At 44.3% G+C, this 16,066-nt stretch overlaps 2 protein-coding genes across 3 annotated transcripts in view; one reads left to right on the top strand and one right to left on the bottom strand.

Moving 5' to 3' along the window:
• The window catches only part of CDC45 (cell division cycle 45), a 40,708-nt gene extending 27,950 nt beyond the window's left edge, over positions 1-12,758 (bottom strand). The window contains exons 1-7 of the mRNA XM_004390083.3: positions 12,563-12,758; positions 12,393-12,452; positions 11,371-11,463; positions 9,035-9,172; positions 7,884-8,027; positions 2,417-2,472; positions 484-532 (exon numbers count right to left, since the gene is read on the bottom strand). Of these exons, the coding sequence (XP_004390140.1) occupies positions 484-532; positions 2,417-2,472; positions 7,884-8,027; positions 9,035-9,172; positions 11,371-11,463; positions 12,393-12,452; positions 12,563-12,613 (591 nt within the window). The 5' untranslated portion in view covers positions 12,614-12,758. The remainder of the gene's footprint in view (positions 1-483; positions 533-2,416; positions 2,473-7,883; positions 8,028-9,034; positions 9,173-11,370; positions 11,464-12,392; positions 12,453-12,562) is intronic.
• A 491-nt stretch (positions 12,759-13,249) lies between these two features.
• The window catches only part of UFD1 (ubiquitin recognition factor in ER associated degradation 1), a 41,136-nt gene continuing 38,319 nt past the window's right edge, over positions 13,250-16,066 (top strand). The window contains exon 1 of one of the 2 annotated variants that reach the window (XM_023725047.1): positions 13,250-13,511. In XM_023725047.1, the coding sequence (XP_023580815.1) occupies positions 13,509-13,511 (3 nt within the window). In that variant the 5' untranslated portion in view covers positions 13,250-13,508. The remainder of the gene's footprint in view (positions 13,512-16,066) is intronic. The other variant, XM_023725049.1, reaches the window with a different exon arrangement.

The following is a 16,066-nucleotide window of genomic DNA, read 5'->3' as shown; positions in this document are numbered from 1 at the left end:
TGGTTGGGGTCTCATAACAATGTATGTAAAAAAAAAAAAAATTCTGTATGGGAGACTAACTTGAAATGTAAACTTCATTTAATTACAACAATAAAGAAAAATTAAGAAAAAAAGAAAAGAATGAACAAGTCTGTCTTGGAAGAAGTACAGCCAGAGGGCTCCTTGGAAGTGAGGAAGGTGAGACTTCGTCTCACATACTTTGGACATGTTATTAGGAGGGACCAGTCCCTGGAGAAGAACGTCAAGGTTGGTAAAGTAGAGCGTCAGTGAAAAAGAGGAAGACACTAAACAAGATGTACTGACACAGTGGCTGCAACAATGGGCTCGAGCATAGCAACAATCATGAGGATGGCACAGGACCGGGCAGTGTTTCGTTCTGTTGTACATAAGGTTGCTATGAGTCAGACCTGACAACGGCACCTAACAACAACAACAACCACTAGAGTTAGAATTTTAGGGTGAATTGCACATATTCATACTTACTGATGTCCCATGGTATTCATACTGTTCATAGTCAAAGAGGATTTCTCTTCTGTAATAATATAAAACGCATGTTTTCAACAGGAAGCAAAACAGTAAGCATAACATTTTGGATGTTAAAACTTGACAGTATTCAAAGAAATGCAAATTAAATCATGGTACTATTCTTTTGGTCCCTGGGTGGTGCAAATGGTTTGTGCTTGACCAACAACCTAAAGGTCGATGGTTAGAACTCACCCAGCGATACTGTGGAAGATAGGTCTGGCGATCTTTTCCTGTAAGATTGTTGTTACTTGTTGTTGAGTTGATTTTGACTTATGGTGACCCCGTGTGTGCAGAGTAGAACTGCTCCTTTGGGTTTTCAAGGCTGTGACCATTTAGAAGCAGGTTGTTTGCGCTACCTGGGACTCCTCTTTTAGGATTACAGCCAAGAAAACCCTATGCAGCACAGTTCTACTCTGTAACACACAGGGTCACCATGAATTGGGATCAACTGAACGGCAACTGACAATAACCATTCTTTCACTTATAGACTCTTTGGCAGAATGCATATTGACAACGTTGGGAAGGTATAGTGAAACTGACACACACTACTTGTGGCTGTGTAAAACAGCATAATCCCAGAATCCCAAGACAAACATTCAAAAGAACAAATCAAGACAAAACTCATTATGTGCAGAATTATTCATTGCACTCTTCTGTGCAAATGGCAAAATATTGGAAGTAACCTACAGTTCAAAAAGAAGAAACATTGCCAATTAAGAAATACAGAAAATGGTTAAGGGGGAAATGTAAAATTAGATGCATATTGTGTTTATGAAAAACATACAAGGATGGATAACCCAGGAGGAGAGATCCAAGCCTAAAGTCTCTTTGCCTTAGGTAGTGAGATTATGAATTATTTTTACATTTTTTTCCCCTTCACTTCTTGAAATGTTTTTACACTGTCCATACAAAGATGAGAAGTATTAACAAGAAATGGGTCATCCTGTTTGCCTACTGAGAACATAAGCAGAGGCCTGGTGGCATGTCCGTCTCCAGGCGCTCTAAGACATGAGAACCAAGGGGAATTTCCTGCCAGGGACTGTGGGTCTGTGGTCTGGGCTCGTCCACTCTCACAAGGTGTGGCCTTCCCTCCATGCTGCAATAGTGCATGCCCACAGCTGAAACAACAGGGAGTTGTCCTGAGCAGCAGGGCAGCCCAGCAAGACCTCCAAAGACTAGACTCAGCAAAGAATTCCCCCAGTTCTCAGCTTAAGGGCACTGCTGCACATTCACCTCAAGCTGGAATAATCTTTCCAATATTTTTATTTTAAAGCACTCCGATTTTATAATTTGCAAGATGAAGTGGAATTATGGATAGCTTAGTTTCCTCTTCATAGGTTTCTATGCAAAGTTCTACACAATTGGCATCTATTTCATTTATAAAGAGTTTTAGATAAAAGTATCTACATTTGGAAAACTTTATAAAACTAAAAACCAGGAGCCATCACCCCTAACAGATGGCTCATATTTGTGAAACCTTTGGGCCAGGCCTGCTACTCTTGGGTCAGGGGTGACCCAGAGCCTTCTCCATGCGGGGGCCCTATGCTGAGTTTTGGAGCCCCTGGCTCTGGGTTCTAGACTAAACAAATTACTCAAAATGGAAAAAATCACAGACTCCCGGGAACATGCAGGTGTGGGCAGTACCATAGTCCCTCAGGAAGAGTGGGCTCCTGGCCACTGGGGTGCTGCTCCCAGCCATGGGGGTGCTGCTCCTGGCCATGGGGGTGCTGCTCCCAGATGGTGAGCTGCTGCTCCTGGCCATGGAGGTGCTGCTACCGAACAGTGGGGTGCCGCTCCCAGCAACGGGGGTGCTGCTCTTGGACACTGGGTGCTGCTCCTAGCAGTAGGGGTGCTGCTACAGGACAGTAGGTGCTGCTTGATGCAAACTCACCTCCGGGCCTCCCATGCTCTTCGCTGCCTCCTCTTCATGGTTTGCTCCAATACTTCCTGGCACAGGGACAAAGAGCACAAAATGCCAGAGATTTATCCTCACAGCCTGAGAAGGTTCTGATCTGGGAGAGGCCACTGGCCACAGACCTCTGAGGAAAAACCTGGGTCATCCTGTGCCCAAGTACAGTCTGCTCCTAGATGATGGCCGGGATCCCTTCCAGTTCATCGGCATTGCAGATACCATGGACAGAAGGGAGGAACTGTTTCATAAGCACCTGCTCCAGGCTAGACTCCAGGTGAGCTCCCCACAGCTCTCCATTGCCACCCACAACCGTGGGACCTGGGACAAGCCACTCACTCGCCTCGTGCCAGTTTCTTCATCGGAATTAGTAAGAGTTGATATTTCTTAGGAGTCCCTGGGCAGTACCAATGGTTAATGTGCTCAGATGCTCACCAAAGGGTTAGCAGTTCAAGTCCACCCCCAGAGGTGCCTTGGAAGAAAAGCCTGGTGATGTACTTCCAAAAAATCAGACATTACAAACCCCATGGAGCACAGCTCTACTCTGACAAGCACGGGGTTGCCATGAGTCGGAACTGACTCAACAGCAACTGGTTAACTGGTTAATGTTTGTTACGTTCTACTATGTGCCAGTCAGTCTTTTAATTTTACAGGCACAATCTCATTTAATTCTCAAAACAAAGGATGAGGTTGTAGGTGGTTTTAAAAACCCATGGTCTCGAGACTTTTGCTTCTGGGAAGATGGAATAGATACATTTCTCCTATATCTTTCTCTAAATACAACCTACAACCCTGGACATTTTATATAAAACAAACAAAAGACCCAGAAAGGCGGAGAGATAGAGGCAGACCAGCTGGGATACTGGGACCTAAGGAACAACAGACATGGTGGTGAGTTTATGGCAGAGAAAGAAGGGAAAAAAAAAAAAATCAAAGAATATAAGGAAATTCTCAGCTCTGAGGGAGACAGGTTTCTAGTTTTCTTTCTGAGTTTTCTTCTCGCCTCATGTATCCCAGACTTGGAGCTGAAGAAGTCAGTAACCTGGAAACACTGACAGGTACAGACAAAAAAACCTCGACGAAGGTCTGCTTTCTCTAGTCAAAAGGCCGAGGAAGGGGACAGTCAAGCAAAAGAGAAAACTGTTAGCCAATAACTGCTCTACTCCAGCCAAACATCACAGAAAACACTGGGGTCCCATCCCTACCACACCAGCAAAGGCCAAGTGGGAGCCTAGTCTTCCATCCTTGTGGAGCTGTGACAATCCCCAACACTCCACCAGGATAGTATAGTGTCAGAGAAGGCCAAGCAGGGAGCCAGCACTTTCATTGTTCAGTGGTAATGAAGAACCACCCCCTCAGTGTCAAGAGGCCAAGTGGGGAACCTGAACTTCCACCTCCACCTGGCAGTAAAGAGGCCATGCCTGCCCCCTCTGCCGGAGTGTCACAGAAAATCAGCTACAACAGAAGGTTTAAATAAGGCCCAGAATCTCAAAACATAACATGAAAATGTCCAGGTTTAATTCAAAAATCACTTGTCATACCAACAACCAGGAAGATCTCAAACTGAATAAAAAAGACAATCAACAGTGCCTACACCGAGATGACAGGGATGATATTCATTATTTTTAAGAGCTCATTATTTTAAATATTTAGAATTTTCTGACAAAGGTTTTACAGCAGCCATGATAAAAATACTTCCATGAGCAATTACAAATGCACTCACTTGAAGCAAATGAAAATACACAAAGCCTCAGCAAAGAAATAAAAGCTATGAAGAGCTAAATGAAAATTTTAGAACTGAAGAATACAATAACCAAAAGCAAAGCTCAGTGGATGGGCTCAAGAAGAGAAAGGAGGGGACAAAGGAATCAGTGAACTGGAAGACAGAACAATAGAGATTACTAATCTGAACAACAGAGAGAAAACAGACTGAAAATAGTCCTCGGGGACTGGCGGGATTATAACAAAAGATGCAATATTCATGTTGTAGGATCCTGGAAGGAGAAGACAAAGAGGGTGGGGCTGATAAAGCACTTGAAGAAATAATGGCTGAAAACTTGGCGAGATACATAAACTTACACGTTCAAGAAGCTAAGTGAACCCCTAATAGGAAAAACTCAAAGAAATCCACACTGACATATCATAATTAAACTCCTGACAACTAAGCAACAAACAAACAAATAAAAAAAAACACCAAAATACTAACTTGAAGGCAGCAAAAGGAAAAACGACACCTTGCCTATAGGGGAAAAACAATTCGAATGACAGCAGATTTCTTATCGGAAACCATGGAGGCCAGAAAGAAGTGGCCCCATATTTTTCAAGTCCAGAAAAAAAGGAACTGTTAATCTGGAATCCCACACCCAGTAAAAATATCTTGCAGAAAAGAAAAGGAAATCAGGACATTCTCAGAAGGAAAACATTGTTACCAGTAGACCCACCTTAAAATAATGGCTGAAGGAAGTTATGTAAATAGAAAAAAAATGATAAAAAAAGAAACCTTGGAACATGAGGAAGAAAAAATGAACATGAGAAGCTAAATTTTGGGTAAATATAATAAGCTTAAGGAGCCCTGGTGGTACAATGGTTAAAGTGATCGACTGCCAACCAAGAGGTCGGTTGTTCGAAACCACCAGCAGCTGCACAGGAGAAAGATGTGGCAGTCTGCTTCTGTAGAGATTTACAGCCTTGGAAACCCTATAGGGTCACTATGGGCCGGAATCCACTTGACAGCAGTGGGTTTTGGGGTTTTGTAATAAGCTTACCTTGAGTTATAGAATTATGTTGGATGGTTGAAGCAAAAATTGTAACACTGATGTGTTTCTAAATGTATGAAGAAGAAATATTTAAGAAAATTATATCATAAAGAAGGGGGATTAAAGGAATGTAAAGGGAGGTAAGATTTTACATTTTACTTGAATTGATAAGATGATGACACCAGCAGACTGATAAGTTTTGTACATATAATGTGATACCTAGAGCAGCCACTAAAAAATCTAAACAAGGAGGTGCACTCAAAAACACTACAAATAGGACCCCTACCTTACAACCTATATGAAAATTATCTCAAAATGGACCAGTGACCTAAACATGATGGTATAAGAGCAAAACTGTAAAACCCTTAGAAGAAAACATAGGAGTAAATCTTCAAGACCTTGTTTTTGACAATGGATCTTAGATACGACACTGAAAGCATGAGCAACAAAAGAAAAATAATGATAAACTAGACTTCATTAAAATTAAAAACTTCTGTGCATCAAAAGACTTTACGAAGAAAGTGAAGAACGAATAGACATATGCACACCTATGTTCATCACAGTGCTATTCACAACAGCATAAACGTGGAAACAACCTAAGTGCCCATCAACAGATGAATGGATAAGTAAAATGTGGTACATACATACAATGGAATACAAGTCAGCAATAAAGAAAAAAGAGTTCCTGAAACGTCTTGGAACACAGATGAACCCGGACGACATTATGTTGAATGAAATAAGTCAATCACAAAAAACCAAATATTGTAAGTTCTAACTTTTATGAAATGACATGAACAGGTAGATACAAAGAAACTAATGTTTTGTTTTTTTTTAATTTTTTTTTTAATGTTCATTAATGGTTACCAGGGATGGGAGGATTCACTCTCTAGATAGTAGACAACTGTTATTTTTGGTGACGGGGAAGGTAACATCAAATGAGGGTAGAGTGTACACAACATGACGAAGGTAAATGATGTCACTAAAATGTACACAGAAAAAAACCTGTTCGTAATTGCTATGGCATACATAATTTTGAAACAACAGCAACAACAACCAAAAAATATATGTGTGGGTATATACATAGGCACATATGTGTATAGGTATGTATATGTGATCACGTAGAGGTGTATGTATATGTATACGCATCTATGTGACTAAATGCACATATGTTCATATATTGCACATGGGGGTACCGTTACGGATACTTCTTAGACATAATCAAACACCTCATCGGATTGGTTTACTGGGTTTGAAGGATAAGATCATAGTCTCATGGAACATCTTGATCAGTTGGCATAATATACTTCATAAAGTTATATTCTACATACTCGTTTGGCAAGTAGTGTCTGGGGTCTTAAAAGCTCACAAGTGCATCTAAGATACAACTATTGGTCTCTACTCACTCAGAGCAAAAGAGAAAGAAGGAAAACCAAAGACTCAAAGAAGAAGCTACTCTATAGGACAAATAGTCTAGACAAACCATGGCCTCATATACCCTGAGACCAGAACTAGATGGTGCCTGGCTACCATTACCAACCATTCTAACCAGGGCCACAATAGATGGACCCTGATAGAATGGGAGAAAAATGTGGAACAGAACCTCAAATCCCTAAAAAAAAAAAAAAAACAAACAACAACAAAAAATCCCAGATCTACTGATCTACTGGACTGGTTGAGACAGGAGAACTCCCTGAGACTACTGCCCTGAGATACTCTTTAAACCTTGAACTGAAACTAACCAGAGTCATCTTGTAGCTAAATAACAGACTGGCTCAAAAATAACTAATATCACCCATAAGTACTGTGTTCCTTTAAAAAATCACCTGTACAAGGCCAAGTAGTCAACAATTACTCTAAAACAAAGATGAGAATATAAGGGGGCAGGGAAACTATACTAATGGAAATGGAACAACCAGAATGGAAATAATAAGAATGTTCTCGCATTGTGAAGAATGTAACCAATGTCAGTGAACAAATTGTGTAGAAATTGTTGAATGGGAACCTAAACTGCTGTGTAAACCTTCACCGAAAACAAAATACTAAAAAACAACACATCCCATACCAAGGATTGAGAGCTAGCAGGGCAGGCAGCTCCTTCAACAGCAATAATGAACGCTAGAATAAAAGATCTCCTTCCGTTCTGAGGAAGAATGGCCTCCCACCTGCAATTCTACTTCCAGTGGCAAAGGCCAGTGTTGGGCAGGGCCCTTCCCTAGGCTGAGCCCCAGATTGGCGAGCAGCTAGGACCCAAGGTCCACGTGGTGCAAACCACTCATGTCTTTACACACAAGATGTTTCCCTGAGTGACCATCTGGGGTGGAACCGGGCTAAGGGCTGTGGCCACATGGCCCTCCTCACACAGTCACTTCACAGCCAGTGCTTCCTGAGCAGAGTGGTAGTTTCTCTATATCACTTTTTCAAAAACGTTTACTATCTAGGCGTGGAACTGGATTTTCCTAGGTGTCAGGTCATCTGACGGGATTCTACTATACAGAAGAGACGCTGCAGCTCAGTGATATTGGGTAATCTGCTCAAGGCCACACAGCAGGGAATGGCAGAGCCCTTCAGTCCCATGCTGCTCCCTCTACCACTCTGCACTGTACCCACTGCCCCCAAGTTATGCCTGGGTCCAGGCGGGCTCAAGCCAGGACTGACCCCTGACCTCAAGACTGCTGTGAGAGGCCCAAACACACCTCTTCTAATCGTGTGCGCTTCTCAGAAGGCTCTGAGCCATCACTTTCATTTCCCGAATGGTCTTCATCCTCCTCTTCATCCCTAAAGATGTCATCATAGGCGGGAACTTCAAGGTCATCATCTTGTTTGATAAGTAGTTTGATCTAAGTTTAAGACAAAAAACAAATTGAGTCTCTCCTCAACAAAAAACTATCCATCAAGATGTATCTTTCCCCTGCAGAATCTTATCATTTCCTGGTTGGCTGACTGGTAAGCTTTCTGTACCTGCAGACAGCCACCTGTTTGAGAAGAGTTCCAGACTTCTCAGGCATTTTTTTTTTTGTGCCCATTTCCACTCAGTGAGGTGTTGGTTTTGCACCACACTGTATGTAGGAATTATGGAAATTTGAAAACCACCTGCAGCTGCTGAAGTCTAAAAAAAAAAAAAAAAAGCTTCCTCTCAGGCCACACACAAAGCCAACAAAACAAACACCCACAGCTTGGCCTCTGATGGAGGGCATGAAGATGTGCAAGCCCAAACTGAATAAAACCTCCGTCTTTCAAAGCAATTCTGGGCTGATTTCTCTTAGAGGAGTTCCGCCATGAGAATCTGAGGCCTGGCACTTGGTAAACATGGGTGAGAGAAACTGAAGTAGAGGGTGGTGAGGTGGCTGCTCTGCACTGGGCTCCATGCTCCCTCTCCAGGGTCCGGAGAGTTGGAGCAGCAGAGCTGTTTTAGGGTCACCGGGACCTCTCACACCAGCTCCCTTGCTGGTCCTCACATGACTTCTTGGGTTGGTGGGGCCACTCCTGGCCCCATTTACAGGCCTCTAAGGTCCCCTGATATTAAATTGGGCAGGGCTGGGCCTGAGAACCAAGGGCAGACCCAGTGCCGGGTTCTAGCCCCAACACCTCCCAGGTCAAGCAAATTCCACATTCTGTGCACCCCCACAGGTCAGGTGCCATGTTTCTCACCAAAGATGGACAAGACCAGGTCCTTGTCCTTAGGTTGCTAACAAACTCCCACAGGAGAGACAGATACATGCTTGCCTAGAACACCAGATGGAACATTGTGCATGGCATAAAAAGGTACAGACAGGTGGATGGGAGAACACTGAGGAGGTAGGGACCAATGCCAAGCCCAGGCTGTGGGCCTCAAAGGCCTGGTTACCTGGGTATCATTGTACACATTCACGACGTTGACTGGCCTGTGGGTATCACACACAAAGAATATAGTATCTTCCTCGGGCTGAAGGATATCCAATAGGTCTATATTAGCTCCACAGTTTATAAGGATAAAATAACGGAACTGAAAAAAAAAAAAAAAAGAGTAGACACACTGTAAAATAAGCTCATTGAGGAGGCCCTTCACCTTTTCTGCACCAAGCTTCCAAGTCCGCCTGCCAAGACACATCAAGTCCCCAACAGTAGGTGAGGCCCTCACCGGGAGGGGCTCTGAGAATGGCCACAGCTAGCCTGTGCTGAGTGCTCTGATATACTCCTTCATTTCATTTTCATAACAACACCATGAGGTAGGCCCTATGGTTGGCCCTGCTTCCTGGAGGTGCACACAGAAGCTCAGTGATCCCAAGTCTTGTGCACAGGGTGAAGAAGCTAACGAGTGTGCCCGGACCACAAACATGTAATGGGTCTCTCCAGATCTCACAGTCGTTACACTGTACTGCCTCACCAGGTTGTTATTGTTGGGTGCTGTCGAGTTGATTCTGATTTACAGTGACCGCATGTGACAGACTAGAACTGTCCCATAGGGTTTCCTAGGCTATAATATTTTCAGGAGCAGATCACCAGGTCTTCTCTCCTGTATGGCACCTGGTAGGTTCGAACCACTGACCTTTCGGTTAGCAGCCAAGTGCTTAATGGTTGGGCCACCAGGGCTTCTGCCTTGCCAGGTAGAGGTTTAAATTTTTAGCAAATCTTGCGTAACCCATGCCTTTTGGGCACCTAAATTTAAGCCCTCTACTACACCCTAGCGGTACAGTGGTTAAAGTGTTTGACTGCTAATCGAAAGGTCTGTGGTTCGAAATCTCTAGTGGCTCTGCAGGAAAAAGATGTGGCACTCTGCTTCCATAAAGATTTATAGCCTTGGAAACTGTGATCGTTAAGGTTGTGTGTCAACTTGGCTGGGCCATGATTCTGGGTGGTTTGGGGGTTACGATGTAGTTTGGCAGTTGTATGATGTGACCACTTCGATGATGAGATTTGATATAATGTGATCACCTCCATGATGGGATCTGCTGTGAGCAGTCAATCAGCTGAAAGGGAGTTTCCTTGGGGGTGTGGTCAGCATCGAATATAAGTGGACTCTCTGGCAAGGCTCATGGGCTTTTGCTCACTGTGGATTCTGCGGCTGGCTCCTGTTTGTGTGACCTCCGGTTCTTGGGACTTGAGCTAGCAGCTTACCTGTGGTCTTGGCTGCTGATCTGCTGATCTGCCCTGCTATCTGACCTGCTGATCTTGAGTTTGCCAGCCCCTGTGGCTACGTGAATCAGAAGTCTCCAGCCTGACCCATGGACTTGGGACGTTCCAGCCTCTACAACCATGTGAGCCATTTCCTTGATATAAATCTCTCTCATTATGTATTTATACACTTTACTGGTTTTGCTTCTCTAGAAAACCCAGCCTAAGGCAGAAACCCAATGGAGTTGCTATGAGTAGGAATCAACTCGACGACAGTCAGTTTGGTTTGGTTTTTTTGGTATTACACCGTATCACTATAGAAATCATTTTCTTACAAACACTGCACTGGCAAAGTTCCCTCACATGATGACAGGAACTCCAGGTTACTAGGATTTATCTCTGTCAGGGCAGTCTCACATATGGCCAGGGACACCAGGGACTTTCTTCCACACCCCAGCCCCTCCCCGTGTGGCCCAAGATGTCCCATCTCTCCTTACGACCCCAAGCGGAGGTGGGAGGAGTCCTGGCTGCTATGGTTTAAATTACAGAGGAAGAAGATACCCGTTGCCATTGAGTCGATTCTGACTCATAGCAACCTTATAGGACAGAGTAGAACTGCCCCATAGGGTTTCCAAGGAGCGGCTGGTGGGTTTGAACTGCCGACCTTTTGGTTAGCAGCCAAGCTCTTAATCACCGCACCACGAGGGCTCCAAGGAAGAAGATATGTTCCTGGATTTCAAATTGGAACCTGGGATACATATACTTGGAGAGATAATGTAAAATAGCAGTATACCCTAAAAAGTTTTAATTAGGCCAAATTAAACACTAACTGCTAAATTCCATGTGCCTGACAATAAAATTTCTGCTGTCCATATTTACTGTCCTTTTTTTGGGGGGTGGGGGGTCAATTTTGCCTCCACAACTTAAGGGTAAGTCACTAGTATACATACTATGTTTTTCTCTTCCACTTTGCTTAATATAGTTTATACTTACATATACACTCAACCTATTATGGAATTAGAATGCTAAGGGTTAAGAAATTACAATGGAGTAACAAAGGCTAATTATTCCAAAATGCATCTTTCATACCTGCTCTTTATGCTCAAGAAATGCAGTTTCAAGTTCTTGCCACCCAGAAACTGGAACCAGCGTGTACTGCACATGGTCACAATGGAACAAGGCCTGGGGAAAAAGCATTTTCAAAGCCTGTCTAATTTCGGATATCTGCAAGTTACTTTGAAATGCACCAAGGGTGGGGGGAAGATAGGTGGAGAGATGGATGACATATGATAAAGCAAGGTTAAAACCAGTTGCTATCAAGTCGATTCCGACTCATGGCAATCCCACGTGTGTCAGAGTAGAGCTGTGCACCATAGGGTTTTCAGTGGCTAATTTTTTGGAAATAGATCACTAGGCCTTTCTTCTGAAACACCTCTGGGTAAACTTGAACTGCCAACCTTTTGGTTAGCAGCTGAGTGCTTAACCGTTTGTACCACCCGTAGACTCCAAAGCGATGTTAATAGAATGTTAATGGGAGAAACTTCACGGTAGGGATATGAGTGTTCACTGTATCACTCTGTCAACTTTGCTGAATGTTTGAAAATTTCCAAATTAATACACTGGAGGAAAATCCAATCTTACTTCCAGGTCTTCTGATAAGTTCCTGACCTAACAACCTGACCAAAGCTCAATGTAGATGCCCCACTACATTCAAAACAAGACTGAACTAATGATCTTCTCTAATAGACCAGAGGTCCTGCACTTCCAGCATCACTTATGATCCCACCATGCCTTCAGTTGTCACAGATTGGTCTCTCTCAAACCCCCACATTTCATAGGTCACCAGAGGTCCGAATCTTACATTTCACCCGAATGCAACCATTTTTGCCTAGGTTATTGCAAAAATATTAACTAGTCATCCTGCCTTTTGCCTAATCCTCCTCTAACCCACCTCTCGCCATCCAGTCAGGACGGTGACCTCCTCAGTCTTCGATTGTCGCTGCTGAAGCCTCCACCCCCGCCTCTGTCCTCATCTGGGGGTTGGGGGAAGTTCTCTCTATTCTGCTCACCTCCCGCCCTGGCCCCTCCGTCCGTGGGTCCGCGGCACTTACCTGAAGGATCTTGCAGGCGCACAGAGCGTCCACGTCTGAGGCCACAAAGAGAAGAACCCTCTGTTGGGGGAAAGAGAAGGCAGGCTGACTTTGGTGACCCGAGTAGCGGCCGCTCCGCTCACTCATTGCTCCCGACAAGACCTAGGCCAGGGGTCCAGACTGGGGCTCACCTGACTTTGAACCAGCTCGTAGAACTCCTTGCGGAAATCGGACACGAACATGTCCACGGTGGCCAAACGCCTTGCATAAGAACACGGGTAAGAGAGCCCCAGCGGCGATCAACACTCCCGCCAAAGCAGGGCTTTTCCGATTGGCCCAGGGGCTGCCAATCAATAGCTGCTCAGGTCTCAGCCCTTCCTCCTTTCTGATTGGACCATATTGGGGGCGGGCACTAGAGCACCGCCATTTGTGGTTGGAAAAGCAAGGCCCGCCCCCAAAAGAGCGTCAAAACTCGGTAGGAGGTAACCATTGTTGCCTCTTTCAACTCTGACTTCCATTTAGCGAGAAACTGGAGTCTCGGTGGACATTTTTACCTTGGGAAGACAAGACTGTTACCTCCCACAGGGAACTCCAGTAAAAAAAAAAAAAAAAAGACCTTTCCCGAGAAGTTAAATTTAGTTATACGTAAAATGAGGTCGTCAGTTTTACAGTTTCAATAGGCTCCCGCTCCAGTTTAAAGGCGGATGTGTAGTTCACTTGGCTGACGCAAAGGCCGGAAGATCTAATTGCATTCTGGGTAGTGTAGTCAAGAAAAAGAATGGGCCCTACTAAGTTCGTCTGGAGGGGCGTACTATCAAGACGTAATTTAAAATAATAAGAAAAATTATCTCTAGAGTGGGAACTCTGTTAGGAAAGGGTATTATAGAATTTACGTCTGGGAAATTGTAGACCCCAGACACTTTGCTTGGCTGTTTCCCTTTTGCAGCCGACCCCTGGCCTCGGCACTCCCCTTCTCAGGTTCCCGTCCGTCACTTCCGGGGAGCCTCCGGCGTCACGGTCGGCTGTGGTGGTGGCGGTGGCGGCGGCGGAGGAGGCTGTGAAAGGGATCGCGGTCGGCGGTCTCATCACGTAACATTCCCTGGAAGAAGCGACGCCTGCGAGGTGGAGGTGTCAGTTATGGTGAGCGCGGCCAGGCCTGGCCCGGGGGTAGGGCGGGCGGGTGGGACCGGGCGAGATGACCGCGTAGATGCCGAGTCACCCGGCCTTGGCCCGGCCGTCTGCCCATCCTGGGCGCATCGGGCACTAGCTACGCCTTGAGCAGAACGGCCTCTGCTCATCTCTGCTTGTCCGGGGCATGGCTCGCATTTCCTCTCAGACCGTGGGGTCCTTGAATCTTCTACGTTTGTGTCCACCCGTTGGTGCCCAAGTGTTAGGCACGTAACAGGTGTTCATAAACAGTAAATTAATTGAAAGGTTGTTGGGAGTGGGAAGCAGAATCAGGAGTTCCCCACGGAAAATGCATAAGGGGCATCTCCGTGGGCGGGATTCCCTGCTCTTGTTCCAGTTCCACGAGCTTTGTGCCTCCTGGTTCATGCCTCGGTTGTGTTCATGCCTTCTGGTATCTAGAGCGGTGTTATGTTTAGTAAAGATAGCAATAGTAGTTAATATTTGCTTTTTCTGTTGCACAGCTTTTTTTTTTTTTTTTTTTTTTTTTGTACTTACCGTTCTTCATCACACTTTATCCCATTTAGTCCCTACAATCTTCTTGGAGGCAAGGATTATTATTATTATTTCAACCATGAGAAAACTAAGGTTTAAAGATAAGGTGGATCGCTTAATCGAGGTCACAGAAGTGGGCAGTGGAGATTTGGAGCCCAGTCGGGCTGGCTGCAATGCTCAGTCTCATTATAACCGTTGTACAGCATTGCCTCAGTGTTACCTGCTTATTTTAATAAAAACAGGATATAGCTGTTAGGTTTTATTCTAGGTGTGTCGGTGTTGAATCATATTTCTGTTCCCAAGTTCATCCACTTAACAGACATTTAGAATACTTGGTATGTGTCAGGCAATATGTAAGACATTGAAGTTATAAAAGAGAGTAAGAAATAGCAGGGAGGGACAGAAGATCAGGTTCATAGGTATTGAAGGCACATTTTTTTTTTTAATTTTTTTGATTTATTGTTGTAGTTTAAATGAAGTTTACGTTTCAAGTTAGTCTCCCATACAAAAATTTATACATAGTTCTGTGACTCTAACTGCTCTCCCCATACTGTAACAGCATACCCCTTCTTTCCACCCCTGATTCTCCATGTCCATTCAGCCAGTTCCTTCCCATCTCACCTCCGGATGGAAGCTGCCCGTTTAGTCTCTTGTATCTACTTGAGCTAAGAGGCACACTCCTCACGAGTATCATTTTATGTCCCACAGTCCAGTCCAGTCCCTGTCTGAAGACTGGCCTCAGAAATTCTTTTAGTTCTGGGCTGATAGAGAATCCAGGGGCCATGCTTTCTGGGGATCCTCCAGTCTCAGTCAGACCATTAAGTCTGGTCTTCTTACTAGAATTTGAGTTCTGCAGTCCACGTTTTTCCTGCTCCATCAGGGACTCTTGGTTGTGTTCCCTGTCAGGCGGTCATTGGTGGTAGCTGGGCACCATCTAGTTCTTCTGGTGTCAGGCTGATGGAGTCTCTGGTTTATGTGGCCCTTTCTGTTTCTTGGGCTAATATTTTCTTTGTATCTTTGGATTCTCCTTTACTCCAGGTGGTTGGGACCAATTGATGCATCTTAGATGGCCACTTGCAAGCTTTTAAGACCCTAGATGCCACTCACCAAAGTAGGATGCAGAACATTTTCTTAATAAGCTTTGTTATGCCAGTTTACCTAGATGTCCCCTGAAAGCGTGGTCCCCAGGTCTCTACCCCTGCTTCTCTGTCCCTCAAAGTGTTTGATTGTATTCAGGAAACTTCTTAGCTTTGGTTTAGTCCAGTTGTGCTAACTTTCCCTGTAGTGTGTGCTGTCCCTCCCTTCACCTAGTTAGTGAATAACCATCACCCTCTCTCCCCACCCTCGTAACCATCAAAGAATGTTTTCTTCTGTGTTTAAACCTTTTTTGAATTCTTATAATAGTGGTCTTATACAATATATGTCCTTCTGTGATTGACTAAATTCACTCAGCATAATGACCTCCAGCTTCCTCCATGTTATAAGATGTTTCACGACTTCATTGTTGTTCTCTATCGTTGCGTAGTATTCCATTGTGTGGATATACCATAATTTGTTTATCCATACGTCCATTGATGGGCATCTAGATTGTTTCCATCTTTTTACTATTGTGAACAGTGCTGCGATGAACATGGGTATGCATATATCTATTTGTGTGACAGCTCTTGTTTCTATAGGATATATTTCAAGGAGCAGGATAGCTGGATCATATGGTACTTCTATTTCTAGCTTTTTAAGGAAGCGCCAAATTGATTTCCAAAGTGGTGGTACCATTTTACATTCCTACCAACAGTGTATAAGTGTTCCAGTCTCTCCACAACCTCTCCAACATTGATTATTTTGTGTTTTTTGGATTAATGCTAGCCTTATTCGGGTGAGATGATATCTCATTGTAGTTTTGATCTGCATTTTTCTAATGGCTAATGATCGTGAGCATTTCTTCATGTGTCTGTTAGCCACCTGAATATCTTCTTTGGAGAAGTGCCTGTTCATATCCTTTGCCCATTTTTTAATTG

This window comes from Trichechus manatus, unplaced genomic scaffold, assembly GCF_000243295.1.
Source record: "Trichechus manatus latirostris isolate Lorelei unplaced genomic scaffold, TriManLat1.0 scaffold00282, whole genome shotgun sequence".
Taxonomy (NCBI): Eukaryota; Metazoa; Chordata; class Mammalia; order Sirenia; family Trichechidae; genus Trichechus; species Trichechus manatus.
Note: the sequence above shows the minus strand (reverse complement) of the source record. Positions and strands in the feature narration are given on the sequence as shown.